Here is a 13,316-nt window from a genome sequence, read left to right as displayed (position 1 = left end):
ATGATGACATGTGAGGAAGCAATTGCTGGTTAAAAGTATTTCTTCGTTACCCACAGGCAACAAAGGAGCTGTTGGTGTTTCGTTTATGTTTAATGGAACTTCATTTGGATTCGTTAACTGCCACTTAACATCTGGTAATGAGAAGACTGCGAGGTAGGTGTAATTAAAAAGTTGCTTAACATGGAACAGCCTGAGAAAAACAAACTAACAAAAGCAAATTCTGGAAACCTGAAATGAATAATATTACAGAGTGAAATTTTGAATACAGTGTCTTCTTATAAGCCTTATGTTTTACTGGCATGTGTTGTGGGTTTTGGAGGGCTTTTCAGTTTGCAAGAGAATTTTCGGGAAACAAAACCTGTTTTACCAGTGCTCCTGTTTTCATAGTTTTTACTGTTCTGCTGAGTTACTGTGCCAATGATTGCAAGTTTATGGATGCTGTTTGTCACCAGTGCAGCAAGAAAGGGCGTTTAGCAAAGAAATGCAGGGGTGCAAAGAGCAAGGCGAGCGCTGAGCAAGAAAATTTTAATTCAAAATAGCCTCAATCAGTTAGACCCCCACATGGAAAGCTCAGAGCAGGCAGACGTGCAAGCTTACAACATGCTCAATATCAATGAGGTGTGAGCAGAGCCTGTTTTTTCTACAGTTGTAGTCGACTACCGTATCTACTTCCACTACCTCCCCCGGCAACGAGTTCCAGGCACCCGTGTGGAAACCTGCAAGTTGACGTGGGACTCTAACTGGGCTGCAGCCCTTACTCTGGCAGAGATTAATCTTCAGGCGTATACTGGGGAGTCCAATCCATTAATTGGGGCGTTGGAAGTCCATCTTGCATATAAGAATCAAGAAGCAAGGGCACACCTCTTTGTGGTCAAAGGGAAGGGGTTGAGTTTGCGAGGGTATGACTGACTCAGCAAAACCCCACTGAAGTGGGGTGCATGAGGGATAGTCAGAAGCTTTTTCCCAGGGTGGAAGAGTCAATTACTTGGGGGCACAGCTTTAAGGTGCGAGGGACAAGGTTTAAAGGCAATATACGAGGCAGATTTTTTACACGGTAGTGGGTGCCTGGAACTCGTTGCCAGGGGAGGTAGTGGAAGTAGATACGATAGTGACTTTTAAGGGGTGTCTGGATAAAAACATGAATAGGATGGGAATAGAGGGATATGGTCCCCGGAAGGGTAGGGGGTTTTAGTTCAGTCGGGCAGCATGGTGGGTTCAGGCTTGGAGGGCCAAAGGGCCTGTTCCTGTGCTGTAATTTTCTTTGTGACAAGAGAAGCAAAAGGAGGGATATGACCATCAGACCGAAGAGAGAGAGTTCAAACCGGATGATCAAGTTTACATCAGGAACTTTGGTCACAACCAGAGCTGACTACCTCGAATAATTTTAAACCAGTGTGGGTTGTAATTTTAAATCAGTGTGGACCAGTATCTTGGGTTGAGAGACTGCCAAACAAGAGATACAATTAAGTGCAAAATGGAGCAGGTAATCAGAATGAAATGGGTCTTTTTCCAATGCTGTTTGTCACATGCAGGCGGAATCAGAATTACTTGGATATCCTCCGGTTACTTTCTCTTGGTGACAAGCAACTGAGCTCCTTTGACATCTCGTTACGTTTCACGCATCTCTTTTGGTTCGGGGACCTCAATTATCGGCTGGACATGGAGCTGCAGGTAGGTGTCATTGCCCCTTAGCATGCTGACTCATCCAGGAGTGTAGATCCACAGGCACTGGGTGCTCATCTACCTCACCCAACTGCCTGTTCACTAACGTGTCCAAAACTAGGCAGAAAGCATTGACTGGCCATTAGACCCAAGCAGGCATTGCTGCCTATCCTTTCCCAATTTGATCAGGTGAGACATGGCATCAACACCGATTGATGTTGCATGTACTTTCTGCTGGGGATACCTGCCTGGTTCTTCTGCAATTTTTTGCCACCCTCTCTGTAGCCCAGAAGCAATGATACTAATGACACAGTCTAGTCATCCAGCCGCTTTCTTGCAAGTGTGATGGCATCTGTCCTGGCCCAGGCTCATAAGATGTGACCTTCCTGCCCAGGATCGTTTAGTTTTGTACCTGACACCGTCATTGGGTGGAGCACATGCGGGTTGTTTGCTAACATGAATTGTAGGCCCTTTGATTTACTCCACTTTCTGTTGAAGAATGTTCTGTCTGGATTGCAGCCAGTATATTGTCCAATTATTGATAGGTACTGAGGTGGGCTTGGCCTTTCCAGGAGATCTGAAATCTTTAGAACCTTGTAACAACAAAAGACACTCCATTATTAATAAGCTACATCAAAGATAGAATCATGTCATATTATCGAGCTGGAAATGAGAGTAATCTTCAGACCATTGTAGCATTTACGAGTGGCCTTAGGTAACATTGGGGGTGAGGAGAAAGAGATTCCTTTGCTGTGCTTGCAATGGGATCTGTTATCCTAATGGCTGATTGCAGGCATCCAGGCTTGCTTTCATATCACTCAGCAGAAATACAATCCAGTGTTCCTAATTGATTTTCTACAGGTTCTTGATCCATCTGCGTAAATCGCTGTCTCGATGTTGCACAGTTGTAATATTTAGCTGTTGGGTCACCAGGAGTCCCCTGGACTTGTTCTTTAAACATGTTTCCATGGGATGTGGGCATCGTTGACAAAGTCAGCATTTTATTGCCCATCCCTAATTGCCCACAAGAAGATTCTGGTGAGCTGCTTTCTTGAACTCTTGCTGTCCGTGTGCTGTAGGCATACCCAGAGTACTGTTATGAACGGTGTTTCAGGATTTTGACCCAGTGACAGTGAAGGGATGGCAAGTCAAGATGATGTGTGACTTGGAGGGGAATCTGCAGGTGCTGGTGTTTCCATTTATCTGCTTCACTTGTCCTTCTGGATGATAGAGGTCGCGGATTTGGAAGGTGCTGTCAAATCTTATAAATGGTGCAAACTGTTGTATGCTGGTTACATAGTGACATAGGAGCAGGCCATTTGGCCCTTCAAACCTAATCCATGATTCATTATGATCATGGCTGACCATCCAACTTAATAGCCTGATCCTGTCTTCCCCCCTACCGCCCCCCCATCCTGCTTTGTTCCAAATGGCGTTGAGCTTCTCCAGTATTATTGGGACAGCACTCATCCAAGCTAATGGAGAGTATTCTATCATACTCCTGACCTGTGCCTTGTAGACAGCGGACAGACCTAGTGGTGTTAGGAGGTGGATTACCTTTCACAGAATTCCCAGCCTCTGACCTGCTCGTGTCACTGCAATAATTGTATGGCTTGTCCAATTCAGCTTTTGTTCAATACTAGCTTCCAGAATGTAGGTGGTGGGAGTTTCAACAATATGGTAATGCCATTGACATCAAGGGGCGATGGTTAGATTCTCTTGCATTGGAGATGGTCATTGCCTGGCACATGTTGGGTGCAAATGAGATTTGTCACTTAGCAGCCCAAGCCTGAATGTTGTTCAGATCCTGCTGCGTGTGGCCATAAACTGCTTGGATATCTGAGAAGTTGAACACTGCGCAATCATTGATGAACTCTAACCTTATGATGGAGGAAAGGGTCATTGCTGAAGCAGCTGAGGATAGTTTGAGTTCCCCTCTGAAAGTTCTGCGGTGATGTTTTTGACTGAGTAACTCTCACCTCACCATGGGGATAGTCGCATGCAGAGTGCTTTTGATAAAGCTGTTTTTATATCTTCCAATTCCTCCCATGGAGAACGATGGAAGGATTCTTTGGCTGAATACCGGCCTGATGCAACACGAATGCTCGTCTGTGGCCAGAACCAGCCAATAGCGAGAGGTTAGTCCTTCCTATTTGCCAAAAGGGACTTTATGGGCTTCCCATCCCATATAATTGGGAGGAGGTGTCACCTGCAGGACATGCCAATCCTGCTGGATTCAACTGGAATCCCAATTCGGGGCTCCAGTCGACACTCTGGGCTGTTTGGAGTAGAGTTGAAGCGCTGAGCCTCCTAACCCTTAAGGCAGGAATGCTGCAACTTGTGCTACAGCCACTCTCCAAGGATCCTCGTCATCATGTTCCAAGCCACCAACCTCTACCACCTAGAGAGGCAAGAGACACATGGAGCACCACCTGTAAGTTCACCCTCGGGTTACACACCATCCTAATTCTGAACAATATCACTCTTTCCTCACTGCTGGGTCAAAAGCCAACAGCGCTCGGAGTGTGCCCACACCAGATAGATGGCAGCAGTTCAAGGCAACAGCTCTCCAACATCTTAAGGGCAATTAAGAATGGGCAACAAATTCTGTCCTTGCTGGTAGGGTTCAGTCTCATGAACTTGAGAACTAGGCGGATGAGTAGACCATACAGCTTGTCGAGCCTGCTCCTCCATTGTGCTAATCTTGCTCTTCAACTCCACTTTCCTGCCCGCTCCCCAAATCCCACTTAATTTCCAGAAACACCAAAAATCTATCTCTGTCAGCCATAGATGTATGTCATGATGGAGCACCCACAGACCTCTGTGGTAGAAAATTCCAAAAATTCACAAGCCTTTGAGTAAAGAAATGTCTCCTTGTCGTCTTAAATAAAAGTCCCCTTATTCTGATCTGTGCTATCTTGTTCTCGATTTCCCAACCAGGATTTTGTCCAGGAAACTGTCAAAGGCACGTTCTACAAACTCAGCTCCCAAACCACCTTTGCCAATTTGATTTGTCCAGCCTGTGAGAAGATTCAAGTCCCCACAACTATTACATTGCCATTTGTTACAACTGTAATCATTTATTCTTCAACGCTCTGTCCAATGGTGTAACTACCGTTAGGTGGGGGGGGCCTATAAACAACTCCCACCAGAGTTTTCTAACTCTTCCTATTCCTAATCTCCAACCATACTGATTCTACTTCATGATCTTCTGAACCTTTCTCACGAACATCTTTGTCATCTTTTATCATGAAAGAGTTAAAAGAACGAGTCAAAGGCAAGATCGGTCTTGATGAGATAAACCAAGTAGACCAGTTTGTCCATCCCAACTGTTTTCTTAGTTACAGCCACAGGTATCCCACCCTGTCCACTCACCCCTTTAACTCGGGGCCAATGAGGTGAATAGTAGCAATCCCCCCTTTCTCCACCTTGAATCTCAAGCTGACGTCAGCTAACTTGGCCTCTGCGTTACTTCTCGATTCCTTGTGCTCCCTTTTCATTCTGTGTTTCTCCATTCAGGACATACTCAATTACATTAACAGGAAGGAGTTTGAGCCTCTTCAGAAAGTTGACCAGCTAAACCTGGAGAAAGAGAAAAATAAAATCTTTCTTCGATTTTGTAAGTACAGTTATATTATCTTTTGCTCAATGGCCAAGGCTGGATCCGAAAGGTTTGTCTCATGTTTCTAATGTGGTTTACCGCTAGATGAAGAGGAGATCACATTCCCTCCAACATACCGGTATGAACGAGGGTCCCGTGATGTCTACGTTTGCCACAAGCAGAAGCCTACCGGGGTACGTAATGGCTTTCCTAGCCTTTCACATATTATTAATAATGCAGAATTCTGGTCATTTATCCCACTCCAGTTGTCACCACCCACAATAAAGCCGCTGTATTTATGCAAGTATTAGGGACACTGGTTTACAATGAATGAATATCTCCAGGCGCATTTTAAGTCGTAGATCCAAAGAGTCTGGAACTAGAGTTCATAATGGTTGTGAATGCTGTACCCCAGAAAATTGTGGATGCTCCGTTGTTGAGTATATCCAAAACTACGATGGATAGAGTTTTGAGTACTCATGGAATTGAGGGATATTGGGATAGAATGAAGAACTGGAGGTGAAATAAATGATTAACCATGATCTTATCAAATGGCAGAGCAGGCTTGGTCTGTCCTTAGCTCTGCAGAACATAAGGCAGTTTGGCCCATTGTGGCGGCGCTGACTCTTTGAAAGTGCTATTTAATGAGTCCTCATCCTCCCCGCTCCACCCCTCAAATTCTTCCTCCATAAGACATAGGAGCAGAATTAGGCCACTCGGCCCATCGAGTCTGCTCTGCCATTCAATCATGGCTGATATTTTTCTCATCCCCATTCTCCTGCCTTTTCCCCATAACCTCTTACCCCCTTATTAATCAAGAACCTATCTGTCTCTGTCTCAAAGATAGGCCTGCAGATTTTTCCGTACCAAGCATTTATCCGGTTCCCGTTTGAAAGTTACTGTTCGAACTGCTTCCACCGCCCTTTCAGACGGTGCATTCCAGACCACAGAAATTGCTTTTGGTTTTGGTTGATGTTTTGAGGGTGGCATTCCACACCTCTGTCTGCTTTTCCCACGGAAGGCCAGTAGCTTTGCTTAGAGACCAGCCATTGCGCTTTAGTCAGGGGCACTGGTTAGTGGTAACTGAATAGATCAAGTTCAGTGTTTTGTGATGACATCAAAAAATGTTTTTCTAACCTGTTATTTGGGATCACATTCCTCAATTCCATCAGTTTTGCCCATGGAAAGAAACTGAGTTAACATTTGAGTTGCAATTGACTTGGGTGATAACTAATGCCCGTTTAAATTCTAACTTTCGACGTCCCTTCAAGAAAACCTTTTGAATTGCCACCTCCTATTTATACCACACAGCTGACGCTCGAAAAGGAGGTGGATAAACAAGATATGTATTTGAAAGTCAAATAGTGCGGATGTTGAAATAAAAACACAAAATGTTGGAAAACCCTTAGCAGGTCCGGCAGCATCTGTGGGGAGGGAAATGGTTAATGTTTCAGGTCGACGACCTTATGTCCAAATGCCTGTTTAGCTGTTTCCTCCCTGCACGCAAAGAAATGCAAGTGACCTTTCTTGCGAGTCTGGCTCAACTTTCAGGAAGTTTGACAACTGTTCCTTTTCACTTCCTCCCCACCACCCCAGGGAAAAATACCTAAATTCTGACCACCACTTCACCCGGTGCCACCAATTATATTAGCTGGCTGTTCAACAACTGGTCATGAGGCTTGTCTCATGCAAAGGGACTTTTTCTAAGTTCAGGAAATATGTGAGCAACTTTTTAATACAACTGAACGGCTTTGCACCCCTGCACGTCTTTTAGACTGTGGGAGGAAACCGGAGCACCCGGAGCAAACCCGTGCAGACTCGGGGAGAACGTGCAAACTCCGCACAGACAGTGATCCAAATGGGAATCGAACCCGGGTCCCTGGCGCTGTGAGGCAGCAGTGCTAACCACTGTGCCACCGTGCTGCCATTAAAAAGGAAGGGAAAAGTACACCCATGCGCACACATGCACCCCACGATACCCTAAACCAGATACAACATCAATATTTCACAGCCTACGTATGGAATTGCTCAGCACAGGACGAGACCATTCGGCCCATCATACCTGTGCCGGCTCTCTGAAAGACGCTGAGGAATGAGGGATAAGCAGGTAGAAAGAAAGCGAATAAAACTGACAAAATGGAGCAGGATCAATCTGCCTTAAAGCCTGCTCATAAATGAAGGCATTGAATTCAGGTGTTCTTGCTACCCACAGGTCCGAACAAATGTTCCATCGTGGTGCGACAGAATTTTGTGGAAATCATACCCTGAGACTCATATCATTTGTAATTCATACGGTGAGTTATGTGGCCTTGACCCCTCCACTTCGACAACACTGCCATGTTAGATTGCATTCTGTTGAATTGCTCTGTTGTCATAAATGTTTAAAACAGCACAGCTGTTAATTTTGAAATATTTGATTGTGACAGGAATCAGCCATTAACCTTTGTCCCTGCTACAGGGCAATGTAAAAGCCAGCATTGAGGAAGTTTAGTGCTCTGCTTTCAACTACCTGTTTTAAACTCGGTACCATCAAATGCAAATTGACATGATCTGGTAAATGTGCAGCTATCATCCTTTACCTGGTAGTAGCTCACTGGAACATAGAGGCCTCTTAATATAGTCTAACATTGAGATGTTACATGTGCAACAGTTTTGTCACAGATGGTGATTGATTTGGTAAGCAGTTCTCTAAAGTACAACAAGAATATTGTGGTGATACTGTGCTTTTAAGAAATGCATTTTTATCATGTTACTTGCAAGGGATATGTTTAAAATTAAGCTCTGTTTTACATGGTGCTGATTTGTCTGCACCAGGCTGCTCCCATGCTGAGACTGCAGGCTAATGATTGATTTTAGGTAGAGATGTGTTTTTGTTTATTTTGGTTTTTCCCCGGGGATTTTCAGTTTAATTGAGTCAGAGGCATATGAATGAGCAGAGTTAAGCTTGCAGGGAAAACGCAGTTTTCATTTATTTTAAAACAGTCAGACCCCTGGTCCTGAAAGAAGCAGGAAATGTCTTCCTCTCTTTGGAGGCTGCTGTTAGGAACTGTCAGAAAGCAGGAGTCTCTCTGTCTGTCTCTGTCTCGCTCTCTCTCTCTCTCAAAAAGCTCTCGGACCGTTAACAAATACAAACACACAAGCCTGTGTGTTGCTGACTGATTTCGAAGAGGAGTTTAAGTCTATAAGAGGAATATTGCTTGAATTGGAACTAATAGAGATAGATTAGCAGTTAAGAATTGTATATTGTCATGTTTAAGTATTTCAATTGGTAAAAATTAAGCTAATTCATTTGTTATAGTTAAACTGTATTGCGAAAATCAAGTTTGTTTAGCTTCCTAGTGTATCAAAGGAATCGCATCTGGAGTGAAACACATTATCCTCACACTAATGCCAAAATCAAAACAAACCGTTGGGGTTTAATTGAGCTTCATAACATGCTTTGGGGTTTCTGCCCTGGTACCCTAACAATAAGAAGTCTCACAACACCAGGTTAAAGTCCAACAGGTTTATTTGGTAGCAAATAAACCTGTTGGACTTTAACCTGGTGTTGTGAGACTTCTTACTGTGCTTACCCCAGTCCAATGCCGGCATCTCCACATCATCACCCTAACAATGTACATTGATAAAATACCTTTGATGTTGTAAGAAGTCTGAAGGTATTCCACAGTAACCTGAATTGGACAGAATTTCACACAGCAACAACACGAGATATTAAGACAGGTGACCAAAAGCTTCTTCCAAGTGAAAGATTTCTATGAGAAATAGAAAAGAGACACCCAGAATTTTAGGAAGGGAATCCCAAAACTTTAAGCCCAGGAATCATTTGAACAAAGAAAATTACAGCACAGGAACAGGCCCTTTGGCCCTCCAAGCCTGCACCGACCATGCTGCCCGACTGAAGTAAAACCCCCTACCCTTCTGGGGACATATCCCTCTATTCCCATCCTATTCATGTATTTGTCCAGACACCCATTAAAAGTCACTATCGTATCAGCTTCCACTACCTCCCCTGGCAGCGAGTTCCAGGCACCCACTACCTTCTGTGTAAAAAAAAAAAAAAAATTTTCCTCGTACATCTCCTCTAAACCTTGCCCCTCGCACCTTAAACCTATGCTCCCTAGTAATTGACTCTTCCACCCTGGGAAAAAGCTTCTGACTATCCACTCTGTCCATGCCCCTCATAATCTTGTAGATTTTTTTCAGGTCTCCCCTTAACTTCCGTCATTCTAGTGAGAACAAACCAAGTTTCTCCAACCTCTCCTCATAGCTAATGGCCTCCATGCCAGGCAACATCCCTGGTAAATCTTTTCTGTACCCTCTCCAAAGCCTCCACATCCTTCTGGTAGTGTGGCGACCAGAATTGAACACTATATTCCAAGTGCGGCCTAACTAAGGTTCTATCAAGCTGCAACATGAAACTAAGGTTCTATCAAGCTGCAACATGGTGTTCAGTGGTGGAGTGAAGTAAATTGGGAAAGTTTTGGGGATGGGGGGAACAGGGTATGCAAGAAGACTTACAAATTGACGAGGAATTTTCCCCAGGCCTTAGAAGCCAAGGGAGATTTCACATGCAGATTTAATTGCTCTGGTCCAGAATCACCATAACCTGAAACCCTCGAAGATTGTTCAAAGATTCAAATTTCATAGCCATTTTTGAAAAACCGGTCAGTCGGTAGCTAACTTTGTGGCAGAGTTACGCCACCTTTCAGAAGACTGGTTTTGGAGCAGTTGTGGAAGATATACTTCGAGACAGGCTGGTTTGCGATATTAACGAGGACAGCATTCAATGTCGGTTGTTAAGGGAAGCCACACTGACTTCTCGGAAGGTTCTAGAAATTTGTTAGGCATGGAAATGGCTACCAGTAATGCCAAAAATATTCAGAAGAGTATGTTGGTTACCAGGTGGGGGTGCTGCATCAAATGAAGAAAAAGGTTGCAAGCAGAAAGGTGAAAGCAGTGGAGTGTTTGGGGTGTTGTGGGCCATACTGTGCAAATCATTGCAAATTTATAGAGGCTGTTTGTCACCAGTGCCACGAGAAGGACATTTAGCAAAGAAATGCAGTGATGTGAAAAGCAAGAGAATTTAAATTAGAAATCGTCTCAATCAGCTACACATCACCTCGACAGCTCAGAGCAGGCAGAGCCAGCTCACGGCATGTTTAATGTGAATAAGGCAAAGCCTATTTATACTGCAGTGGTGATCGATGGTGGGCAAATCAAGATGGAGGGGGACACACAGGAGCTTCAGCATCCGTAATTAGTGAAGAGATCTACAAGTTGATGTGGGGCTCTAACCGAGTGCCTGCCCTTACTAGCAGGGGTTAATCTTCAGATGTGCACTGGACAGTCCATCGAGTCATAGAGGTTTATAGCATGGAAACAGGCGCTTCGGCCCAACTTGTCCATGCCGCCCAGTTTTTACCACTAAGCTAGTCCTAATTGTCCGCGTTTGGCCCATATCCCTCTGTACCCGTCTTACCCATGTAACTGTCTAAATGCTTTTTAAAAGACAAAATTGTACCTGCCTCTACTACTGCCTCTGGCAGCTTGTTCCAGACACTCCCCACCCTCTGTGAAAAAATTGCCCCTTTGGACCCTTTTGTATCTCTCCCCCCTCACCTTAAACCTATGCCCTCTAGTTTTAGACCCTGCTGCCTTTGGGTAAAGATATTGGCTATCTAGCTGATCTATGCCCCTCATTATTTTATAGACCTCTATAAGATCATCCCTGAACCTCCTACGCTCCAGGGGGAAAAAAAGTCCCAGTCTATCCAGCCCTTCCTTATAACTCAGTCCATCAAGTCCTGGTAGCATCCTAGTAAATCTTTTCTGTGCTCTTTTCTAGTTTAATAATATACTTTCTATAATAGGGTGGTAGCCATGATGTGGAGATGCTGGCGTTGGACTGGGGTAGGCACAGTAAGAAGTCTCAACACCAGGTTAAAGTCCAACAGTTTTACTTGGTAGCACGAGCTTTCGGAGCACCGCCCCCTTCATCAGGTGACTCACCTGATGAAGGAGCAATGCTCCAAAAGCTTGTGCTACCAAATAAACCTGTTGGACTTTAACCTGGTGTTCTGTGACTTCTTACTATAATAGGGTGACCAGAACTGGACACTGTATTCCAAGTGTGGCCTTACCAACGTCTTGTACAACTTCAACAAGATGTCCCAACTCCTGTAATCAATGTTCTGACCAATGAAACCAAGCATGCCGAATGCCTTCTTCACCACCCTGTCCATCTGTGACTTCACTTTCAAGAAGCTATGAACCTGTACTCCTAGATCTCTTTGTTCTGTAACTCTCCCCAAAGCCCTATCTTTGTCTGGCGTGTTGGAGGTGCATATTGCGTATAATAATCAAGTAGCATGCCTTTCTAAAAAGGATTTCAGAGGCAGGTCTGAAGCGTAGGAAGTATATTTTCCAGGCACCCTGCAGAGAGTATCTCGGCCACAGAATCACTGCAAATCCGGTAAAGGGAGACAACTCAACATGTCCTCATTTGTATTGTCTTTCCTTGTTATATACACAATATTGTACTGATATCAGCACCCAGCCATGTATTCTTGCTGAGGGCAAGAGAGGAATGCATTTTGACTCGCTAAAAAGACTAATTGACAGCTTGTGGAAAGTACATATATGATTGAATGATCACAGAGGTACTGATGGAATCTTTTCACTGCCTCCTGTGGAAGGGAAAATTCGAGCCATGAAGCAAGTTCTGGAGCCCAGGAAAGTGTTAGAGCTCAGATCATTTTTTTGGCTTAGTAAACTATTATGGAAAGTTTTGCCAGATCTGTCGACAGTGTTGGCTCCATTGTGCCTATCTCTGCACAAAGAAATCAAGTAGAAGTGGCAATCTGTATAAAAGAGAGCTTTCACAGATCACAGAAACCCTACAGTACAGAAAGAGGCCATTTGGCCCATCGAGTCTGCACCGACCACAATCCCACCCAGGCTCTACCCCCATATCCCTACATATTTACCCTATCCCTCTAACCTACACATCTCAGGACACTAAGGGGCAATTTTTTAGCATGGCCAATCAACCTAACCCGCACATCTTTGGCACTGTGGGAGGAAACCGGAGCACCCGGAGGAAACCCACGCAGACACGAGGAGAATGTGCAAACTCCACACAGACAGTGATCCAAGCCGGGAATCGAACCCAGGTCCCTGGAGCTGTGAAACAGCAGTGCTAACCACTGTGCTACCGTGCCGCTTTCAAGGATGTGAAAGCGCTGTTGTGCTTGGCTAATCTGCTCGTCCATTCTGATCCAGACAGGGAACTTATCCTGCTGTGCGATGCCTTATCCGACTCAATAGAGGACGATTTTACATCCATGGCGCTGACAAAGGCTGAAAAGGGATGTTCACAGTTGGGCAAAGAAGGTCGAGAAGGTTTTTGTTGTGAAACGATTCCATCGGTACCTCTATGGTCATTCATTAACCATATGTACTGACCTCAAGCTGTTGGTCAGTCTTTTCAGTAACTGGAAATGTATTCCCCGATGGCCTCAGCAAGGATATATAGCACTGGGCGCTTGCATTGCCAGCTTATCAGTACCATATTGTGTAGAGAGCAGGGAAAGACCACGCAAATGATGATGCGTCAAGTCGTCTCCCTTTACCGGATTTGCCATTAAAGGTATTGTGTCCTCCCAAGACAATTTTATTACTCAAATAAATTATACGTTTTCCAATAAGCGCGCAGCAGGTTAAGTGATGGATGGACAGAGATCCTATTCTCGGTTAAAACATTTCTGATGTAAAGTGTGATGTTCGTGTACTTTTAAGAAATGTTCTTTTTAAATCATGTTCTCTGCAGCTCTCATAGCTTCAGTTTTATTTTCATTATGGCACCAGCCGTCTGCTAGAAGTCCTTTTATTCTGACTTCAGTGGCTTAAATGGGGTTTTGTTTATTTTTACTATTGGGCCTTGGGTATTTTCTGGGCTTGTTTTATTGTTAGGAGGAAGACTGGTTGGCAGGTTGTGTGTTTTGGACCGTTTTTGTTTTCTTAATGAATTCAAGGTCTCACTTTTGATTTGGGC

At 44.4% G+C, this 13,316-nt stretch overlaps 1 protein-coding gene across 1 annotated transcript in view; it reads left to right on the top strand.

Annotated features, from left to right (window-relative positions):
* Positions 1–13,316, top strand: part of inppl1a (inositol polyphosphate phosphatase-like 1a) — a 181,785-nt gene that overhangs the window by 128,237 nt on the left and 40,232 nt on the right. The window contains exons 14-18 of the mRNA XM_078222652.1: positions 57–153; positions 1,533–1,671; positions 5,182–5,281; positions 5,369–5,457; positions 7,476–7,557. Of these exons, the coding sequence (XP_078078778.1) occupies positions 57–153; positions 1,533–1,671; positions 5,182–5,281; positions 5,369–5,457; positions 7,476–7,557 (507 nt within the window). The remainder of the gene's footprint in view (positions 1–56; positions 154–1,532; positions 1,672–5,181; positions 5,282–5,368; positions 5,458–7,475; positions 7,558–13,316) is intronic.

This window comes from Mustelus asterias, chromosome 10, assembly GCF_964213995.1.
Source record: "Mustelus asterias chromosome 10, sMusAst1.hap1.1, whole genome shotgun sequence".
NCBI lineage: Eukaryota > Metazoa > Chordata > Chondrichthyes > Carcharhiniformes > Triakidae > Mustelus > Mustelus asterias.
Note: the sequence above shows the minus strand (reverse complement) of the source record. Positions and strands in the feature narration are given on the sequence as shown.